This window comes from Odontesthes bonariensis, chromosome 21 (genome assembly GCF_027942865.1).
Source record: "Odontesthes bonariensis isolate fOdoBon6 chromosome 21, fOdoBon6.hap1, whole genome shotgun sequence".
NCBI classification, from domain to species: Eukaryota; Metazoa; Chordata; class Actinopteri; order Atheriniformes; family Atherinopsidae; genus Odontesthes; species Odontesthes bonariensis.
Window position 1 is genome coordinate 26524133 of NC_134526.1, and position 23096 is coordinate 26547228.

Consider the following 23096-nt stretch of genomic DNA (forward strand, 5'->3'; position numbering starts at 1 on the left):
ATGGTCAGATACAAGGACTGGACTTAAAATTTGTTCTTTAAATAAACTTCGAAAGACATTCAAAGTGCCTGAATAATTGTTACTCAAGACTACCTTAATGGCTTATCAGAAAGTCTGGCTCCTTTGAGGTAAAATATAAAGAAATTAAGGGTGGCTTAAGACTTAAGACCTATGACTATATATTGTTGAATTATACTTTAAGCATGTAATCATACAATCCAACACTATAGCAAAATAACAATTTATGTCTTTAAATAATTATTTTCAGCGATGCTTTCCGATATTTTGAAAATGACTGCTAATGTTTACGGCTTTTTTTAACAGAACTTGAATGCATCTTGAGACCCCTCCCATCTCAATTATCTGCCCTCTGATTGGCCGCTTTACACGTCCGTCAAAGACCGAACGTCATAGAGTCACAGGCGGAGTGAAGGGAACAGGTTGAAAAGAGTCGGAGGTTTACATAGTCAAATACCCGTTGTTTGCAGGTTGTAACCGGACTTAACACGCAAGCTGGTGAGGACCTGTATTTTAGTTTGTTTCATTTTCTTATTCATTAATCTGATTCCTGCTCGGCACGCAGTGAGACCTGCTCTCTGACGCATGACAAATCAATTCGCGCATTCAAGAGCTTTGCCCTGCCAAGATTAATACAAGCGAGCTATCGCGTTAGTACTTGTGAGTTAACGTTGGTTAGTCGTTTTGTTATGATGTTACTGTTAAGCATGTTACAACTGAATACAGTTAATTCGGCTCAACATTTTTCAAATTCTGCAAAAGTCGTTTATACCGTACACCTAGCACAAATTTAACTCGTAACGTAAGGAGCAAAATCCTCACGACGCTGAAGTTGGCTCCCGATTCACAGCCTCCTAGGCTCGAGTTAAAGGGATGGGCGTATAGGGCAATTTCATAGCTTTTTTTTTTGCACACTGATCACGTCAGATTAGGTTATGTATAAAAACTACAATAGCTAAAACTAGTAAGACCTGGATATAATTTTCCTACAAAGTGTATATAATCAATAATACCTTGTTGTGGTCTGTGAAACATTTTTCCTATTTGTGAAAATGCAGATCATCCTAGACTAGGTCTTGTATTGAAGCAACAATAGCTAGACTGCTCAGATCTGAACTGAATTATTCTAGAGAGGACACAGAGTCTTTAAACCACACTTTGTGATTTGTGAAAACTTTAATTTAGCTGAAAATTTAGGTGGGAGGTCAGATGGCTATGATAGATTGGAGCAAGAGAGGACAAGCAGAGTCTGAAATAATGGGTCATGTTAGTGGAAAGATTAATGAGATGACTCCAAAAAAATGCTCAGATCTCATATTAACATACACTTAAGGATGGGTCATATTGATGGTTGAATTATGGGATGTCTAATACAGGCAACAATAGAGATTTACCACGGGCAGATGGAAGAATGGTTAGAGAACAACAGTTATTGTTTTTAGTTAAAATAACACGAGAAAGAGATTAACAAAGTCAAGAAGCGATAAAGAATCTTGGAAGTAATTCTGATGTAAAATTTTATGAAAGTGTTTCTTTTTCCGATGTAGTGAGCAGTAGGAGATCCTCATGCACGTAAAGGTGGACATGTAGAGAGGGCCTGTAGCAAATCAGAGTGTGTTTGAAATAATATATACCATCTACAGAATAATTCAGCTCTTATTTTATCAGTCTTAATACATATTCTAGTCTTGGGTGATCTACATGCAAGAGAAAGAAAAAAAAAGGTGAAATGGCCCTTTGTTGCATTTTCACAAAACAAATAAAGCTTTTCCCATATCACAAAGTGTGTTTTAAAGACTGTGTACCCTCTGTAGAATATTTCGGTGTAGATTTGATCAGTAGAACTAGTGTGCTTTTCATACATGACCATGATGAGAATGCGAAAAAAAAGCAGTGAAAATGCCCTTTGTGCCCATTCCTTTAATTGACGAATCGGAAGCGAACTTCAGCGCCGTCATTTCCTCTGTTGTTCAGCTAGCTTAGCAACATGAAGCTAACGCCGTGACTGTGTTGATAGTTCAGAGGAAATGTTTCTTCTGCCTGTAACACACTCGAGGTAGCTTGTTAAACTAAACCACAGCCTAAAACATCCGAAAGATCCACGATAACGTTTTAAATTGGATTACTAATTTGATTACTTCTACAAACGTTTGAAGCGGCACTCCTCCGGATGCACATGGCACTTAATTGTAGCCCAGCCTTTTGGTTTTGCTCTCTGTTATTGTTCTTTAAAACCTAAGTGCACGCACAGAATAGCCTTTTTAAAACGCTTTTCCAGCATATTGCATTTTAAATCAAAATCACAGACTCTTCGTGCTCCCAAACACACAAAATGACCCCCCGTGAAGCAAAATAGGTTGAAAATACAATAAGTTGAAAAGTAATTGAATGAATAATAAGTAGGCCTATATATGTAAAGGCAGCATATGGACAAGTAGCATGTATAATACTAGAGATTCGTTAAATACAAACTAACAAGAAAAGTCAGATAAAAATGTCAAAGATAATTTTCCCTTTACAATAATGGTTCATTTCTGTTATTAATGAATTGGATTGAATTAAACTGTATCTTTAAAGTGCCTTGAGATGACTTTTTGTTGTGAATGTGCAGTGTATTAATAAGATTGAATTGAATAAAAAATGAATTCCTTATTAGGTCGTTATAAGTTGGTATAGCTGCTTTACTAAAGCCTCATGTGATGAGGCTGCCTTCCACTCTTAAACTCGCTTCTTGACTGTCTGCAAGGCCGAGCAAAACTGTGTTTCCTGTTCCTCTTTCACTTGAGTCATAAGAGTTGATGTATAGCCTTTGAGGGAAGTAACTGCTCCGCTTTGTTCGCTGCAGGAAGGTGTCAGTGCAGCGTGGGTGCCCAGGGATCCACTGCCCGAGTGTGGGGAGAGCAGCGCCCGAGACCCTGCAGACATGAACCACACCAAGGGGGGCTTGGTCATTTTCACTGCCAACTCGCACCCGTCCAGCCGCGTGTTGGGCAAGAGGATTGCAGAGTGAGTACAGGAGCTATCATTGCTGATATATTCCACAACAACAGTGTGTTACACACTCAATGCACTCAGCACTGATTATTTTTGGATAGTGGTTCTTATACGGTTTTGGAAAGTATGGAATTTGTGTTACGTATTGTCCAGGTCTTAAGTCTGGGGAGAAAAAAAAAGGCGGAGATGTGGAAAAATATTTGTGTAACTAGGGTGTCGCCATTAAACTGAAGCCGCTGGCAACTCGCAGACTGTCCTGCAGTGTGGGCTGCAGTCTCAGAAATGATATTAAAAGTTGTGCTTTTACAAAAGTGTGGTCCAACACAGCCTGTAGGATACAGTGTAAAGCCATTCCCTCATGTTGTGGTGAATGTTTTTTTTTCCTTGGTAGGTTATTGGTTATTGGTTTTGCTGGAATGGTTCTGACTACACTTTACACTTCAGAGTAACGCATTACTCCTGGCAACGGGAAAGGATTTAATCAGCTTGCCTGAGTAGATGTAGACACATTTAAAATGAAATTTAAAAAAAAAAACTATATTAGATAGGGATTTTTTTGCTTTAGTCTTAAGAAACGATCTCCATAAGATGCCAGAGTTTTACCAGATGAGGTAAATGTTTTCACTCTAAATCAAGTTTAAATTTGATACTTTTTTTCCAAACTAATTGGGTGAGAACAAGAGGGGAAGAGAGCTTTGTTGGCTTTGTTGCCTGTCAGTTTACTGCTGACTCCTTTTAATTGAACAAAAAACAAGTAATTTTGACCTTTGTGCTGATAATGCATTGTTCGGTCACAATCACACAGCCACCTTTACTTGTGTACAGTTTACATTATACGATTAACTCAGTTTTTAAAACAAATGTTGAAAGCAAGCATGACATCGGTACCTTTTCATGCATGGGTTCTTCCTTCCATTCTCTGTGCTAAGAAAACGCCCTGATTATATGTATGATTATATATATGATTATATGTATGATTATATGTATGGTGTGATTACACATACCAAGGAGAGGTGGCTCAGCACCACGTCAGTGTGTGCTTTCACGCAGCAAGATGGCCTTCGTGGAATTGGCTGAGAAAAGTTAGAGCTACTACATAAGCTGCGTGCACACCGTAAACAATATAAGTTTAGACTTTTATCCAGTTCAGAAGATAATAACATTTACTCTTGTTTTTGTATCTTTGTTGGAGGAGGTGATGATATCGAACGCTTTTGAGGAGCGTCTGCCATTGTTTTAATGACTGTGTTATTCACTAACTTCAACTTGCAGTTTCTCTGTGCTGTTGTGCTTAGGTACAATACTTAAAGGTGGGGTCTGAGATCTTGGAAAAACGGTTCCTGCATGCTATATTTTGAAAATACACAACCTTGCCTCTCCCTTCAGCCCACCCCTCGAAACCACACCTTCAAAACACATGAACGAGCATGCTGTCGGTCGAGGTGTTCGGATGTTCCCGAGATCGAGAACGAAACTAGACGAGTCATGTACACTGAGTGACTATGAAAAAAAAAAAAAAAAAACCTCACGAGTCTGTGAACGTGAGGGGGGCTGACGGTTGATTGGCGTGTCAGAATCCAATAGAAGTAACTCTCATCATTACTTCTATTGGTCAGACATTTCCTCTTGCTACACCCTCTACACTGGACTAAAAGATTAATTTTTTTTCCAAACATTCTATTTTAGTGGGTGCAATGGGGTCGTGAGGAGGTTTTCAGACAATATGATAAAAAATGCTCCAGAAAACATCTCATACCCCACCTTTAACCTCAAGTTGATCCTGGCAGTTGCCTTTTTATTAAACAGTTAAGCTAACTGGGATTCATGTAAATAAATAAATATGAGCACAGTGAGAAACTAGTGACAAAGAAATGTTTTCCCTTTAGTGAATTCTTCTTTCCTTCTTTCATGGTTTGAGATTAGAAGGATCAGGAAGTTGTCCACATTAATCTAGACCACAGCCTTTGACAGCCCCATTTAGAAACCATTTAATAACGACATCAATGTTTGGATTCAGACATCAAACATGGTTTGGCATTTCTGGAAAGGTCTGCAGTTTTGAGTTGGGAAATGTTTAAAACGGCCCGTACAAGTCTTTAAGGGGCAGGTCCGACTCAGATGATAAAAAGCGACTTTAGGATTCTTGATGGCATTTTTTTTTCTCAACTAAACACTTGTCATTAGCACTTCTTTAAAGCCGTCTTTGGATGTCCATCTTCTGCCCTCATCTACACGTGTTACAGGGAGCTTTTACAAAAGCTGAACAGATGGAGCTTTCAGAACTGTGGCTGCATGACATACAGTCATGACACAGCAGAATGGGAAAATAATCCGTTCTGGGAAGAATGATGACTTCCTGCAGCTTGGTAATCGGAATGCAACACACTCAGATACACACTCAGTGTGTTTACATGATACGAGAGATAAAACAAATTATTGTTGTAATCGGACCAAAATCACTTAAAAACAGTCTTCTCCAGTGGGAATCGCTCTGAATATATGCACTTCAGTAGACTCAAATGGGCCCAGGCTGTTCTCATTTACATATTTTCAATTAGTTTTTTGTTAGACGGCTAAACACACGCGCCAACTCGCAGTCGGTTAACTCGCGGTCGCTCTGCTCTAATAAAATCCGGATTTTAGAACCGTAATCACCATTCGGGTAACTTAAAGCTTAGCCTGGAAGTATTTTTGAAGATGGCACGATGTCCCGATCAGTCAACAAATAACCCTGAAACTGGCTGACGCTTAAGCTTAAAATATAGTCTAAAAGAAGAAATGGTTGACCCAGAAGCTATGTCGTCCCTTCAGCTAAGAATATGTGTACAACACAAAATGCATCGCTGATCTTGTCATCTGTTGCGCTCTCTTTTAAAAGAACAGTTCTAGATGTGTGATAAACTGCAGTATTGACTGTATACTATGATATTATGTGTTTAAAACTGAATACATGAACTGCAGGCTGCACTTTAAACACAAACGGTGTAACGCATGACTGTACAAAGAGATCAGGCTGCGTGTTTATAGAGGAAACTGAGGCTTTGCTTCACCATTGGGACACAAAAGTCCATTAGAGAAGAAATAATCACAGCAAATTGCTAAAATATTCCCAAACTTCGCTAAAATTTTCCTTTTTTTTTTTTTTTTTTTAACTCATTATTGAGAAGGTGTCCATCTGTGCGAGTTGGTGCAACAAGTTTTTTTCCTTCATGTTCTCTCTCTCAGGCGGCTGGGGGTGGAGCTTGGCAAGGTGCAGGTGTACCAGGAAGCTAACAGAGGTAAGATGATGCCAGCCATGCACATCTTACATAACTCATAGGGAGGACGCACGAGGAGAAGATGGCTTATGGTGCGTGTCTAGATGTTTGCTTGGTTATATCAGTCGTTCAGATGCCCTCGCTAAGGTTGGTGCCTCTTTGACAAAAAGTACAGCGGAAGAAATTAAAGACGCAGTACAGGACACACAAAACACAGCAGGTGCCACTTTCCCGCTGGTCCCTGCCAGTTGAGGGGAACGCACATGATGTCACAGTGTTGGACTTGGGGAAAAGACACTTGACTCAACGACTGGGGATTGTTTGACTGGTGCGAAAAACGAGGAGAGCTCCCTGAAACAGGGAAGAGCTGCTGGGCGACCGACAAACTCCGCAAAGTAGTCGCCTTTATTATGAGTGACAAATTCACCCATTTACTTCGAAAACTACAGTTTCCGGCTCTCCTGTGAGCTTACAGAGTTCATTGCAACAGTTTTGTTCATGGAGATTGTAAAAGTTAGAAGACTTAGCACAAAGCTTTGTGCTGCTGATCTTTGTCGCCTGTTATCTAATCCGTCCTGGAGCAGCTTTCTGTGTAGCCTGAGTTTCCTCTTCTGCATTAATGTCATCTGTCAGGTCGTTGGCATTCTGTTTAAGTCGGTTCACACTTCATGGCGCCATGGCTTGACATGCTATTTCTGCGTTAGTTCACGCTAAGTGGTGTCACAGTTGCAACATGTTGGCTTAATGAGGCTGTAGCTAACGGTTGGCTGTACGCTGCGACAGCTGCGGGCTGCTGATTCCTTAATCAGACTCTGACACGGTAGCTGATTACAAAAGCTATCAGTAGCAATTTTTTTTGAAAAAGTAGCCAGTGTGGCAGATTACACGTCTCAAGCAGGGTTTAAAGTACAGCCCGAATCAATCTCTCACTGAGAAACACCGAATGCTCGGGGAAATGAGAAGTTTAATAGCAACAGCAGTACAGGCGGCGAGGTGTCTGTTTAGCTTTAGGATTAAAGTTGGTCAGGGGTTGAGCCATCACACTGTCTGTTCTTTGTTTTTGCTGGACATTCGACAGTGGTTGGACAGCTTTTTGTTTCCTAGTCTCTTTTCTGTGGGAGGCTCACTTTTGGAATGCTGCTATCTATGATTTCCCACAGTGAGGGGGCAGGAGGTGGGGGAGGCACTAATGAAGCCAGCGGGCTTTGTTAGGAGGTCGGAGCGTGTATGTAAGCTGCCGACGGCTTGCCACACCTGCACGTTTTTAAAAAGTTTTTTTTAAAATCTGCATTGTTTCCATAGAAACGCGGGTGCAGATCCAAGAGTCAGTGCGAGGGAAAGATGTCTTTGTCATCCAGACTGTGTCCAAGTAAGCAAAAAACACACTGATGCTCTCAAGTTTCCCCTGAAACACGAAGACACGTCGCATTTAGTGAATCCTCTGCACTGTTCCTCTTCATGCCTCGGCCGTATCAGGGACGTGAACACCACCATCATGGAGATGCTGATCATGGTGTACGCATGCAGGACATCGTGTGCGAGGAGCATCACCGGCGTCCTCCCCTACTTCCCCTACAGCAAGCAGTGCAAGATGAGGAAGAGGGGCTCCATCGTCTCCAAGCTCATCGCCTCCATGATGTGCAAAGCCGGTGAGTGGGAGAGAGTTGCAACCACACACGAAATATTTTGGACACATGCGTGAAGTGGTCTGTACAACAGGAGAATGTGTCGACATGTTGGTGTTTGCGTAGGCCTCACCCACCTGATCACCATGGACCTTCATCAGAAAGAGATCCAAGGCTTCTTCAACATCCCAGTGGACAATCTGAGAGCCTCTCCGTTCCTGCTTCAGTACATACAGGAGGAGGTAAGAGGATTTAAGAAAAAAAAAAAAGTTGCACATCTCCGGGAAAACCTCTGCAGCTTCACCAGCCGATGATGATGAGTTCATCTTCTGTTGATGAACTGTTTTTGTATTTTCAAATGTTTTCTGTTTTCCACTTGATCACTACACACAAACTTAAAAAAAAAAAAGGCCAGTAAGACCAAAAAAATAAATGAAATCAACCCATAAGCCCGTGCAAAAGCATAAGCGACTTTAAACTTCCTCAAACCCGAGCGTGCAGGACAGACGCGCTCTCATTGGCTGAAACTCTGACCCATTGTTTCCGCCAGACACGGTTCAGTCGACGGAAAGCTTGTGTTTTCCAGATCGTACGCCGCACCGAATCGATATAACCTGCAGAACAAAGTTCGGAAGTCGACCTACTTTTTATATAAGAGGATAAGGTGTAGACGCTGACTGCAGGAGTTTTGTGCCGAGTTATTACAGACGGCATCAATGTGTGATTTTGTTCACATGAATGCTAATTGAGCAGCTTCTGAAAATGCTTCCACTATTAAACGCTAATTACATTCTCCTATAATCCTGATCACATCTGCCTAATATTTCTTTTTTTTCTTCTTGCAATAATTTCCAATAAACGGCTGCTTTTCTTCACACTGAACAGGGAATTGTTTTATTATTAGTTGGTTTGTATTATACTAGATGCATGCAAGTTAATAGAGTGTCTTCAATCAGTCGGAGTCAGAATTTCAGAATCTTGGAACTGTGGTTTAATCTAAACTTTCCATGAACCCTCAGATCCCCGACTACAGAAATGCTGTAATAGTTGCCAAATCTCCAGCTTCTGCCAAAAGGTAAGCTCTCACCTCAGCGTAGCTATGACATCCCCTTTAACTGTGCTGGAACTCATTACACCTAAGTAACATGTTAATTATGAACTCGTGTTGTTTCCCTTTCTCCGTGGAACACATTATGACCCATATTTGCGTGTCTTATTGGCACTTTAATGTGAATCAGGAGCAGAAACGCACTCCTTTCTCGCAGTGACGGGTTTGTCCCCTGGCTGTGTGTGCAGGGCCCAGTCGTTTGCCGAGCGGCTGCGTCTGGGAATAGCAGTGATCCACGGTGAAGCTCAGGATGCAGAGTCAGACCAGGTGGATGGGCGACATTCCCCACCCACCGTCAAGACCACTGGAGCCATTCACCCCAGCATGGAGATACCATGTAAAGCACACGCATAGAAAGAGTCCATCCGCAGTAATGATACTGCGTTGCCTGTTAATAACAGAAATTCAAAGATGTCCCTCATTTGTGTTTCCAGTGTTGATCCCTAAAGAGAAGCCCCCCATCACTGTGGTTGGAGATGTTGGAGGACGCATTGCCATCATCGTGGTGAGTTCGGTTGAATAGCAGTTCTTGTTGAGGAAGGTTCCTTACTTGTCGGCTTATTTTTTGATAATGAAGTAATATTTTATCTCGTAATTCTGAAGTAATTTAACACGTATACAAAACACAGCCGCTGTGAGACAACATCCGAATGTTAAGATCATTGGACAAAGTGTTTGAGCTTTTCGTGGACTTTCATTTAACCAAATGTAGCTTCATGACCACATTGTTTTGCCTTGTTGTGGCAAAGTTATCCTGCACTGAAACCAGGGAATCCTCCAGTGAGCCATGATGCTAAAGGTTTTGTTCAACTTCAGATAAAAAAAAAAAGTATGTCAGGTTTTCTTTCACCCATCCACTGTCCTATCCAAGCATAACAAGATATGTACACTCCACTACAACCACACGCAAATTTACTCACTGCGGCAGAGGCAGAAAAAAAGGCAGATGAAAATTGATTGAAACTTAACGATTTTCTCACAAACCGTGCTAAAACTGTTCTTTGAAGACAGTTGCTATATTCGCAGAACAGCATGGCAATACTTGTCATAAAGAAGCACCCTGATTGGCAAACAGCTACCGTTAGCTTCAATTAGCATTCAGTTGGTGCTGTCCGCTGGCTCCAGACTCCGCTGGACGCGCAAACCCAAGAGTTTCAGGGATTATAGTAGAATTTTGTGTGAAATTTCGTCTTCTCAAAACGTCTGCTGTTTTATAGGCCTGACGTCCCAACCAACAAACAGACTGAGTGCTTTATAGAACTGAACTCGTCCAGGACGAATGTTTGTGTGAATTATTTGGACTATTTAGCCGTTCCCAGCCGCTCCGTTTGTGGCGGCAGTTTCTCACTAGAGGGCGCCATTTAGCTTTGACAGGTTGAGTGTTGACAGCGCGTTCGTTCTGCAGGATGACATCATCGACGACGTTGACAGCTTTGTGGCAGCAGCGGAGACACTGAAGGAAAGGGGGGCCTACAAGATCTTTGTCATGGCAACGCACGGCCTGCTCTCCTCCGAGGCCCCCAGGTTCATAGAGGAGTCTGCCATTGATGAGGTGAGTTGTGCGCGTACATGAAATGTTTTCCACAGGAAACAGATTTCACTCGTTTCCTTCTGCTCGATGTGCCCCCTCACCTCTATCCGATGTTCCTCCCCCCCTCAGGTGGTGGTGACCAACACGATTCCTCACGAGCTCCAGAAGCTCCAGTGTCCAAAGATCAAAACAGTGGACATCAGCATGATCCTGTCGGAGGCCATCCGCCGCATCCACAACGGAGAGTCCATGTCCTATCTGTTCCGCAACATAGCCATGGACGACTGAACAATCTGTTACACACACACACTCACACACACACACTCACACGGATGTGTCTATATCCTTTTGGGGACGCTGGTTTGACTTATTGAATTGCCCACCTCCTCACACTTACACTTACGTCCCACAGGTCGGTGTGCAGTCGTTGCCACCAGGATATAAAAACAAACACATTCTTGTCTTACTATACTTGTGGAGACTTGTTGTTGACAGAATGCATTTTCTTGGCCCTTTATCCAAGCCTTATTTATCAAGTAAATGTCTTAACCTCAAACTCAAAAACCAAGTCTTTCCCTCATACAGTTGAGTTGAGCATTTTAGTCTCCTGAGCTCCTGGTTTTTCAGACTCTACAAATATAGTAAAACAAGCCCTCATGTACTCATATGTCCAAATCCCAGTTCCTCCCCCCTTGGCCCCATAACTTCGCCCTCTGCTTTGCGAGGATAAGGTGCCCCTTTTTCTTTTTCTATCTAAATGGCCGTTAACACCCTGATCAAAGGACTAGATGACCTCTGTCCTTTATCCCGACAAAAAAGTGGGGGGCATCTTATCTCTGCAAACCAGAGGGGTGGGGCCGAGGAAAGCAACTGGCATATTGTTCGTCTTCTCAGATGTATCCATGAATGCAAAATATGAACAACCTCGGTAAACAAAAAGCTCAGACTGAGCACACACTGCGTACACACACACACACACACACACACACGGTGAATGCACACTTCCACTGTAGTCTCACCTCGCAGCTGAACTCACACCGTCTGTGATCTGTGTCCTTAAGGGATGTTACAACCATACTGCCTAGCTCTTTTGCGAAAACAGTACACACCTCAGTACATTCTTTTGTTCATTTTCTTTCCCCTTCCATCTATGTCTGTATTGGTACATATTTCTTTGTGCTGAATGTCTTTTTCCCAAATTACTAGGAAGAGATTGTACTGCAAGTGTCAGTGCCTTCTGTAGGACTCGCAACACACAGGCCTTCATCGGTCCGATACACCACTGTGTCTCAGTTAATATCACTAATCTATACTAGTTTAAAAACTCTGGAATATGCAGCTTAACTTGACTTACTTTTGAGTGTCAAGAGTCCTTGTTTAACTCCAAATCTGTTTTGTACAGTTATGTGGTGTCTGAATGTGTGGGTAATACAGTTCTTTATAGACTCCTCCCATTTAGCCACGTCCGTGTAGTTGCCATAGAACCTAGATGCTCCTCTGGTGTCAAATTAACTGTTTACGGTTGAACTGGAAATAGTCAAGCTTGTTAATTCGACGTGACATTTATCAGCAGTGTTTTCATCAGTCATCCATAAACCTTAATGTGCCATCACTAGTGCTTCCTCGTGTGAAAAATTTGCTGATGCCACAAACAAGCATATCTTTGAGCTGGAAGGTTCTGGATCATAAAAGCTCGGTTTTCTTCCACATTTTTCCTTTCTAGTTTTTAAACAAGTCACTCCTTGTGGTCAGTTGCTGGTCAGAAATGCAGGGTGGTTCCTAATGGTCTGTAGGGGGGGGGGGGGGGGGTAGATGAATTGGCGTGAATCAGACCGAAGTAGTTTAACACACGTGGATTCCAGAGAAGTTTCAGACTGTGGCGACAGCAGGAAAGTAAATGGAAACTTTTTCTGACAAGCCAATCTTGACTGAAGCAGGTCTTTGTCACTTTGCCAGATGTTCCAAAAATGTTTTGTATTTATTTTCTGTACTTAATATGAATAAATATGAACTTGGAAAAAAAAAAAGCCTTGTTTTTTGGTGATTAACATTCTCATAGTCGCTATACTGTTTTGCAGGCAGAATAAAATCCTGATATGTAAGCTATCTTCCACCACTGCATGTTGATAAATGAAGAGTGTGTTCTGAATACAAACCAGCCACATATTTCCCTTCAGAATATTCCTCTCTGCTTGTGCTCTCTAAATAAAGGGACAGTTAGCTAAATTTGGGAAATGAAATGCAGGATCAAACATTTGCAAAGACATTCGCACATCAAACACGAGTAAACCTTAGAGCGTTGAGTTAAAACTGAGTTTTCCTCTTGTTTTTTTTGATCAACATGTTTTATTAGTTAATGCTGACAGACAGGTATTGGTCCAGACAAACATGGTGGCATCAAGTGGAGATCAGAACCAGGCAGAGGGAAACGTGTTTCAGACCCGAAACGCACTCTGACGTTGGCTCCGCCCTGCCTGCTGCCGTTCCACCAGCAAACTACAGAACACCTCTCTCTCTCTCTCTCAAGTTATTATTCATTAAGTGAAGGAGGACACCAAGAGTTCATATTGGAGAACATACAAGGGCAAGCTGTTCCAATGAGATGCATTCCGGAAATTGTAATAAAACATGGCAACTTAATATTCATTAAAAAGAAAATATCACAAATTACCATGTTTCCTGTAGCGCTTCATTTGTTGAGCTTTAAAACCAGTTTTTAAACAAATTTGACCAAAATGTCTTAAAAAAAGAAAAAAAAATCCACTGTGCAACAATCATAATGAGAGCCCATGCTTGTACCTGTTCTCAAAATAAGTTGGGAAGCCATGTAAAATTAAAACTTTTAAAACACTAAATCATTGTGGTTAAAATATATATTTTTTTTTTTAAAAAAAAAAGGTGCTGAAGCCACAAATCCAAGGTAAAATCTTTCCAGCTCATGATGGTGACGGTTTGGGCGTGCAGGTGGCAATGCTTTTTCTGACGTTACACATCATGAGCATAAATCAGCCTTCCCCGCTATGGCTGCTCCTTAGAATCTGCAGAGCACCACCCACTGTATCAGAAGAGGTCAACCTGTATGTTCCATGTAAAATAACTGAAGGAACCAATCCTGACTATTTGATGGGTGGTGCTGTACTTCCATTTAGCATGTGCTAACATGTGCTGTCTGGAACATGGTGCAAGCCGTGAGAAGTTAGCATAGAGCCTTGCAGCTGGGACTTGGCCGGTCGGAGCAAGTGGACTTCAGCTGCTGCTGGCATCTAATGGGAAGGGACAGACTTGTATCTCTGTACAGTGTCTACCTTTCCGTGATGCCTGTTTTACTTATAAATCATTGTGTTCTTTTTTTTTTTTTTTATTAAGTTAACACATCCCAACTTGTCTTGAAACAGGCAAGTTGATCTGTAGACTATAGATGTGTGTTTAAAGATTGGTTGCCAATGGTTACATGACTATATTGTCTTATCCTAGTTAGTATTCCACTCAGATTATCAAGAATGGTCCTTGTGTCAATAAGAATTGAAATGCTTATATAAAAGGGAGCACTAAGGAATTTGAGCTCGGTCAGGCAGCGCATGTGCAAACAAATCTTTTATTAAAAAATTTAAAGTCAACTGACTGAATTACCAAATTACCACAATGAGAGCCTCGCTGGTGAGTGAGTCCTGTTTGATATGCTGCTGAGCGCTCATCTTACTTGCACTGAACTTAACAGAATTGCTTGAACGTTGCTTGAATGTTGGAAGCAATGACTCGCATATATTCGCGTACTGTTATCCTTAACCCAAGAGCAAGGCACTAAACCCTCTGGCTCCCACAGGAAAAGCTGTCAAAAGGCGTCAATCTTTCTCCAATCTGTTTTTAAATGCTGTAGTTCTACAATCTCTTATTCTTGTCCGTAATCAGTGGCAAACTCTCTTAAAACACAGGTAGCGACAGCCACATTTTTATATTCTTTAATGCAGATATGAGCGATGGGCAGACATGACAGGTAACTGACAGCAGACATGTAAAAGGCTTCGTAGAGGCAAAAAGCAGCAAGTTAACTAATCATAAAAAGGCAAACTGATCACCGACTGTGTTTAGACATTAAACCCACCGTGACCAAGATTCAGTTTGGTGATACAACAGCTACTGTACAGCTCACATTGTTTCGACATTGAGATGACAAGGTAATAAAAATACTTAAGAAATAAAAATACTCAAAGAGAGTTGCTTATGGCTGATTTTCATTCCATTAAAACAAAACAAAACAAAACAAAAAATCATCTTTCTCTCAAAGACCCTTGTTCCCATCCAGTAAGAATACTATTTAAACATACTGTAGTTTTTTTTTTAGTTTTTTTTTTTTTAAACTAGCTGTAAATGATCTTACATGAAAACACCAACCGTATAAAATGAGTTTGGAATCTCTCTTTGTCAGCCAATCAGACAGGAAGATAAGTGTCACGTTCCTGTTTTTGACTACATTACCAAACAGTTCTTTGTTCCAATGCGTCACTGTGAAAACACGAATACAACAAATTTCCTAAAAAGCACTGAAGCAGTTTTTAGATCGGTAATCGAGCATTCCAACATTTCATTGTCATGACAAGCAGAACGGCTTCATCCATAAGTTCAGGATTTGTGAAAATGATTTGGGGTTTAAAATATAAAGAAGAAAAAAAAAGAAACGAGCAATACATCTTCATTCTTTCATAACGTTAACAGACTGTCAAAATCAAAAATGGTTTCATTCAATGTTGATTAAAACAAAGTGGCCTAATTAGATTTTTTTTCCGATTGTACTGGACTGAGAGTCATTTCAAGTAACTTGACCTAATCCGAGCTCGCCAGCAAGCTGTACTGTTTCGTTAGACACACATGAAGTCGTAATAAAAACCTGCTGCGGCGAATGACAACGGCAACATGATCCGCCTGCTCAGGATATTGTTCCTTGCGTGTGAACTCTGTCTCTAAGGGCAACATTTTGCCATCCACATGAATGGCAAATCACCACTGGAACATTTTAACATCAGAACAGTTAAATATATATTCGTATAAACATGTAGACTGTGCTGTAACAGCAGTGTGACAAGGCCAATCAGTCTATTCTAAGCAAACAACAAGTCTTAACAGGCTAATGTGAAAAATTGGTTAAAGAAAATCTCACATTTCAAAGACTTTTATCTTCCAGTTGAAGATTTGAAAAACTACTAACAACTTATTGCATTCGAACAAATATATATTTAGTTTGGAGCAAATACCCACATGGATAAACTAATAACACCCCCAGTGGATTCCTGAAAGTCCCCTGACATTTAAGCAACACTTCCGTATATGTTGGACTTTAGCAGGTACGTAAAGCTAACTTGGGCTCATGTTGTCTAATACTGGCACAGGACCCTCTCCTTTTCTCCTAATGCAAGAGATCTTGAGTGTGTTTACATGCACACATTTTCTGAATAAGACTGTAGCTCATACCCATGAGAAGGTCTCACTACACTTTGCTCTGAGGCTAAACTACCCTGGTATGTTAGCATAAAAAAAAAGATTCACTTGCTAACAAAGGTGGACAAATACTGATTAGAATGTGACTACAAAGTGATGGTGAAAGGTTTTCATTTGTGGCAATCAGTTTATACATCTGAGAGGACAAAAGGCTAACTTAGCATATATTAATAGCAACTAGAAAGTATGTTTGGTTGCAATTTACATGCTAACAAGCTAACCACACACAGGCATAAACTGGCAGGCCTATTACCACTACGAAATACATAATACTGAAACACAAAAACACAGTGGGTGGGAGATTTTACATTTCTCTTTAAATGTATCCATTTCTTTTTTTTTTCCCAGAAGGTAATTTTAGGTGGCACAATTTCAAATGAAACTTTCAAATTTATTTAGGGGGGGGATATATTGAGTTATACTTATTCATTCATCTATTTATCCAAGTGGGGCTGTGTAAAACTTGTGAGCAGTCAGTGTTTCACCTGCAACAGACAGCAGTCAGAGCACTTTCAGTTGGGAGACACGGGGAAGAAATCTGACAAGGGAGCGAAGCTAACAGCTACTCAAAAGACAGATAGTAGAGGCATGAATTTTCACTTAACAGCTTAAAGAGTGCCCAGGCATCGGTGAATTATCTCTTGCACAGTGACTTCAAACTACCAGCACACCATGGATGTTCTTTGGTTGAGAAAATATAGATCAAACATTGCTGTTTGAGGCCAAAGTGAAGGGAGGTAAAAATCTGTAATACAGCATTTCCTTGAACCAGTATAGTTTTTTTTTTAGACATTTCAGATAGAGGAAATTTACTCATTTACTGTCCGAATTTAGCAGCAGTTTGCTTGGCTTAGCCCCTCTCCCTCATTCTCCAAACTGAGTGTTCCGAACGTTGTCTACAACTGTTCAGAAACCAACTAGTCAAAAGCATTTTACACCATTCTATAAAAAAAAACAACGCTGAAATATTCAGGGTTTATAAGGTTTATAAATTGAAATGGAAAATTAACACTTGTTAGCATTTGCTAAATATCTAAGTCAAGTAAAAAAAAAAGAAGAAATCTGGTGATTTTAAATTTATCTAGTTACTCACACCAAAAATGAAAATGGAAAAATATATCTTTAAAATCAAATGCTTTATTCTTGTAAAATTGCTGAGATTTATCTCAATCTTTAATCTTAATTCTCTTTTTGATCATCCTGTACTTGCACATGCAAGTATGCGATTCATCTCATATTCTGTACACTGAATTAGGGTTGTAGACATCTGGCAGGCGAGTTCAGTGAAGCTTTCGGAATCAATTAAGAAATTCCTTTGTGCCTAAATCAATTGGTTATTTAAATTAGCTTAAAATAAATCAAATTTACTGAAGTTGTGTTGTAGGATGGCACCACAAATTGACTAATGATTGATTTATTTAGGGCACGTTTCTTCTAAATTCTTACGATGTATTCTTTTAACTTTTGTATTACTTGTGATCCCAAGAGCTTGATTAAGGACAACTGGACTTCCTTCTTCAGTTCTAAACAAGTCGATGGGTCTTTTAACTACTTATAAGCTACAACTCTCCACTAACTAGATTAGAACTGAGGAGGCCTTTCAGATGAGAGATGAAACATCTTCAAAAACCAAGAAAAAGAAGTCTTGTTGCCCCTTTTCAAGCTCTTTGGATTACCATGAACTAATGACTGATAATCTACACAAACATGTTTTACTTGTGTTTTTAAAAAAACATCTATGTACATTTCTCGGACTTCATTTTAAGATAAATATTTATATTATTTCAAGCAAGTGCTTTTAATTTCTAAATGTCAATGGGTCAGGCATTGTGGAATCCAGGGACAATAACGTATATATGAGGTTTTCAACAGGGGCTAAACTTTGAAGTAGGAAAATAGTCTTCATCGCATGAATATGTTTTGAAGTTATCCAGAAACAGAGTTACAATTGAACAGTTTTCGGAGCAACAATTTTATGATTCTTTAAAAACCAGATGTTTGCACCCTTCGAGGACATGCTCATGCATACGTTTTTCAGTTATATATCAAAAAGGTAAAAGAGAACAATGTCCAATGTATTCTTAGAGGATATTGAAATTGTGGATTCTCCAACACTGGCTGGGGATTTTGACCCCTTGGCTCCACCCATTGATTTAAAACTCAACCAATCATTTTATGAATACAGTAACTCCAAGAGATGTTTGCACAACTGATTTCTGGATGCATGAATTACTTGAATATTACCCACTTACTATGCAGCCCTGAGCAGCGCTGCTAACCACACAGTCTGAGAATACCAGTGTATTCAAGCTAGCATACTCCGTTTAATACATTTATAAAACCTGAAAGCAGTCTGTCCCTGCACCAGCTCAAGAGTACATCACATGAATAAAACGAATAAACGGAGGTTAGTGTGCATGTAAACCCACATATATCGTAGTAAACACCAACAAATACACACCAATTTCAAGCTCTATAAGCACAGAAAAGACTATTCACACCCTGTTCGCCATTGATGTTGATAAAAAAAAAAAAAAAGAGAGAGAGATGAAACAGACTAAGGAATACTGAACCATTCCCTCCACCTCGAGGCGTCAACATTCACACATTGCACTGCCTTATTCTCAGATAGGAACCACTACTTACTAAATCCATTTAAACACTTTTAAATAAATGTATAAAGTAATGTATATACAAATGATACACCGTTGTGGTTCAGACCTGAAAAGCACGCTTCTGCCCGATTCCGCCCATCGCTTGAAGACTTAGGCTGGAAAAATTAAAAACACAGACTGGGGATTCTGTGGTTCTTTGCAATTTCACAGTTTTCCCATCCACAATTTGTCAGCTCGTTTCATTGTTTTTATTACATGACTACGTGTGGTGGCCATTTTCTTTTCAAAGGTTTGTTGGCTGTCACAACCGAGGCTCCTCGTTTCACTTTATGACGAGTCGCTAAAAATGAGGTGGCCACTTTTCAGAGTTGATGTTGATTCAAATACTGGTCCTCTTCGTAAGGATCCTGTCAGGTCTGCGCCTCAGACAAATAACAAAATAAAAAATAAACCCGTGGTTCAGTAACCACTCAGTTCAAAAGCAACAACAATCATTTGTCTTTTGTTTGTTCTCTTTTACTCTGGATTCATGCCCTCTGTCACTCCATAAAGCACTTTGTGACGAGCCTGGTTATTAGAAGCGCTTTTTGTAAAATAAACTCGAATCAGCGATAGAACCTGGTAGGATACTGTCGATGTGGAGAGAGAAAAAAAAGGGGACGATTCATATATAGAGTAGACGTGTTGATTGTGGTTACGGTGCTGATTGCCAAGCTGGTTGACAGGAAGACACACAAGGAGGATTCTGGATATTGCAGATGGTGCATTCTGGGATTGGTTATCTACCGACGGCGGTATGAGCCACTGGGTGATGTCAGACGAGAGGTCGCTTCTTTCCCTCTTCATGTGCCACCCTCCGCACCTCCTCTTTTTTTTACCATTGTGATCCTTGTTATTTTTTCCTCTCCGCCATCCGTCTGTGCAGTGAGTGGTTGATTGGAATATAATACAGCCCTGGTCGGAATGAAGGCAGAGCTCCTCCTCTTCCAGTCACAGACAGGAGGTAGGAAGTAGCAGCAGTCTAGGATGGTGGGGGGGTCTTCAAGGCATCCACTTTGGTCTCCAAGTCTGTAATCTGTGGAGGAAACATGATGGAGGACAGATTCAATACAACTAACTAGAGTTTGCCTTACAAAGAGTGTAGTTTTATTGTCAAGTGAGCACGAGGAAATCTAGTTCATTTGATTAGTTGGTTTTGCTAGTGGTGCATGGATTGCTGCACGGTGGTGTGTCATAAAACAGCTACACCAAATCATAGGGTCTTCCCGTCAGTGCTTCATAGTCGACATGAGGCGCTGCAAAGCTGCTTTTGGTCTGCACCAAACATGTCTATTGTTAAGGCCCAACAAAAGCCCCATCTTTGATTAATTTGCGTCGAACACAAAATGTAAAAATTGGCAGCCAGTTGAAGATTATCGTCTTTACAGCCAGAATGGTTGATCTAAAAAAAAAAAAAAAAAACTTTTTAAATCCTTTGCCAGACTAACAAGAAGCAATGAGCTTTTCCTAAAGGCCTTGAAGAGCTCTTTAGATCTCAGCATGACTCACTTCTGCAGCAAAAACATCCAGATGTCAGGGGTTCCAATAAGAGTGGTTAGATACTCATTCCCTGAAAAGGTTCTAATCACTGAAACATAATCTGGGACCCCCACCCCTCACACCAATTTTCATTTTAATGGGGGAAAAACTTGTGTTTCTTTGACAAGAGGAGAGCGTATCCATCTTAAGCCAATATCACTTTTAGTACACAATCCTAGCGCTTGATATCATCCAGACATGACTCTGACTGAGAACATAAGAAATCAACGCAAGTAAGATTAGGCTGTTCTGAAAAAGGTGACGACTTAACCTACCTTTTCCTGCAGGTTGTCCGTCTCCTCTTTGTGTGTTGCCTCGTTCTCTTCTTGTGCACGACGCTGAGCCGTCTCTTTCTTCAGGTGCTCGATCTCCCTACAAAATCACATACGCACATCCAGTCATGTGAAAAAGAAAGTAAATCTTCTTTCAATTCAAAGGTTTTATGTATCAGGATATGATTAAAAAAATTATAATTTATTTTTTTTTCCTCCCTAACAGGTCTTAAAATTAGCCAAACACAATCTTGAATGATGGTGATAAACAACACTACAGGACATCAGAAACTGTTTTATTATTTATTTAGCAAAAACTGAGCCAAAATGCAGACAGTCTGTGAAAAGCTAAGTCTACCCTTAAAGTTTTCATAGGAATTAAGATGCTAAGTAGCAGCCAGGTGCTGCTAATCAAATGCACTTGATTAACTGATCGTCAGCAGGTGTGAGCACCTCTATAAAAACAGAGACTTTGGCAGTTTACTGGTCTGGAGCATTCAGAATTTACCTGATTTTAATACCTGGGGCCTGTACTGTAAAACCAGTACAAGTGTCTCAGTGAGGCAACTTCAGGTTCAGTTCTGGATTTTCAGTATCACAAAGCTGGTTCACTACTTACTGGGTTGTGTCACCATGGCAACTTGTACTGGACACCTAACATGCTCAGGAGCAGGTTAGATTCTGAGATCAGGATAATTTATTTATTATAAATCATTTACTTGCCCCTTTCCCTAAAGTACATCACGTCTCAAACTCGACAAGTTGCATCAAAGGATTTCTATATGCTCATGTTCATTGTCCACATCCTTCTTATAAAATGCTTTTTATTTAAACTTGGAAAAGTGGAAAAAGGAAGTGAGTGGCCTGAATGTACGTGTCTGTTTGTTCTTTGGTACAACGAGCAGCTATAAAAGCCAGCGTTGCATCTGACAGAATAAGACTGAAATGCTCTCACATGCTTCAAGCATTCACACTGCAGCCCACTCATTTAATGAAATGCACGAAAGTTACTTTTTGTGTCATTTTTCCGTCCTGTATGGGCTGCAGCAGCCGTGTTATTTTCAGTTGGGTAGGAATATGTAGTTGTGATTGGTCACCTTACCCCAGCTCCGTCCATTTTTTTTCAGGAACGTGCACATTCCTAGTGTCGGGAAAGCTGGGACACCTTACTAAGTTGCTAATCAGTATCGTTGTACCACTTAGAAAATTCTGTAGTGTTAGTTAAACCAGATGACCTAAAAATACCCTGAATTTGTTGAACCTGCTTCATGGTCCAGGCCCCAGGTAAGGACCAGGTGATGTTTTATTTCGTCCTCATATGTAAAACCTCTAAACTGGGGGTATACTTTTATTTAATTGTTGTTTTTTTAACCATGACTGTACATATACAGTAAGTTACGATGTCATTTACTCTCCCCAACCCTTGTTCTGTCCCTTCTTCCTTACTTCTGCTGGTATTCTTTGATCATTCTTTTGGCCTTGCTGTATTTCCTCTCCAGGGTTTGGTACTGAGACTGGGTCTCCTTCAGGTGTTCATCCACGGCCTGAAAACAAACACGCACAGTGTTGCTAAATGACGAGAAGCTACTTTTGAGTAGATTACAAAACCATCAGATGAGTGAATGCTTGTATTATATGAAAAAAAAAATGAAAAAAATCCTACATTCATGATTGGTGGCCCTCTTCTTGCTTTTAAAGTTAATTTTCCAAGCAATTACCTTACACAGGGACTGAGCCTCCATCCAGTAGCTCTCAAGTTTCTCCATCCTCTCTTTGCTGTCTCTGATGTTTTGATCCAACTGAGCACGCTCCATCCGCCAACGCAACTTATCCTGCTCCGCATGAGCCAGCTGGAGGTAAAGGGGTCAGTGTGGGAGGAGGTAGGTGGCACGTGGGAGGCAGAGCCGGCATGAAATCACCGTTGAGAACAGCAAGAGAAACCATGTTAGTCTCATGTTCGCTCTTCTCTGCAACACATACTGGACATTGCAGTGATTTTCATTTCTGCATTTAAAAAAGGAACTGAATGTCCACAGTGGGCTCACCTTCCTCTTCAGCAGCTGGATCTCTGCCTGGGTTACTGCATGTTTAATCTGGAGCTACGAAAAAAAGCAGTCGTCACAATCTGAAATCTAATCCGGTTCATTTCAGAGGACCCAAAAGATTGAAAAAGTGCTAAGCAAATAAACCACGATGGAGACAAACTGATTAAAGAATTAATGCTCAACATGAATATACCTCCTTGAATTTGTGGGCCAGTTTCTCGGGGTCCAGCTCCACTGGTGACAGCGTGTCCTGGTTCTCTGCAAGGTCAAAAACCTCAATGGAATTCGGAAACATTGGGCTCATCTCCTCTTCCTCATCTGTTGCATATTCACCAGTCTGTGGGTAAACAGAAAGAAAGACAGTTAAACTAAGCTACGCAGTACAGTGGAAAGGTCTTGAGCCACCCCTCATTTCTTTATGTATTGCCATAGAAACATAAAATAGGTGCAGTGATTTTCTATTTTCTATACCCGCTTAATCCACCGGTCGGGTTGCGGGGGGGCTGGAGCCTATCCCAGCAGTCAAAATGTGCAAATATAAATGGAAATACAGTAGATAG

General features: G+C 40.7%; 2 protein-coding genes across 2 annotated transcripts in view; one reads left to right on the forward strand and one right to left on the reverse strand.

Annotated features, from left to right (window-relative positions):
* Positions 1-405: 405 nt before the first annotated feature.
* LOC142371469 (phosphoribosyl pyrophosphate synthase-associated protein 2) lies at positions 406-11510 on the forward strand. Its single transcript, XM_075454143.1, has 11 exons — positions 406-516; positions 2864-3024; positions 6238-6290; positions 7572-7638; positions 7746-7918; positions 8021-8136; positions 8914-8969; positions 9191-9339; positions 9437-9507; positions 10408-10554; positions 10663-11510. Exons 2-11 carry the CDS (start codon positions 2942-2944, stop codon positions 10819-10821), a joined length of 1074 nt encoding a protein of 357 aa, XP_075310258.1. The 5' UTR covers positions 406-516; positions 2864-2941; the 3' UTR covers positions 10822-11510.
* Positions 11511-13423: 1913 nt separating this feature from the next.
* Positions 13424-23096, reverse strand: part of LOC142371468 (neurabin-2-like) — a 43180-nt gene continuing 33507 nt past the window's right edge. The window contains exons 10-15 of the mRNA XM_075454142.1: positions 22730-22873; positions 22537-22590; positions 22210-22341; positions 21938-22035; positions 20495-20591; positions 13424-19716 (exon numbers count right to left, since the gene is read on the reverse strand). Coding sequence (XP_075310257.1) covers positions 19663-19716; positions 20495-20591; positions 21938-22035; positions 22210-22341; positions 22537-22590; positions 22730-22873 — 579 coding nt within the window. The 3' untranslated portion in view covers positions 13424-19662. The remainder of the gene's footprint in view (positions 19717-20494; positions 20592-21937; positions 22036-22209; positions 22342-22536; positions 22591-22729; positions 22874-23096) is intronic.

Coding starts and splice junctions, on each gene's coding strand:
- LOC142371469 (XM_075454143.1), top strand. CDS start 2,942: ATGAACCACACCAAGGGGGGCTTGGTCATTTTCACTGCCAACTCGCAC. Junction 8,137..8,913: donor TTCAGTACATACAGGAGGAG/GTAAGAGGATTT, acceptor ATGAACCCTCAG/ATCCCCGACTACAGAAATGC. Junction 9,340..9,436: donor CCCCAGCATGGAGATACCAT/GTAAAGCACACG, acceptor TTGTGTTTCCAG/TGTTGATCCCTAAAGAGAAG.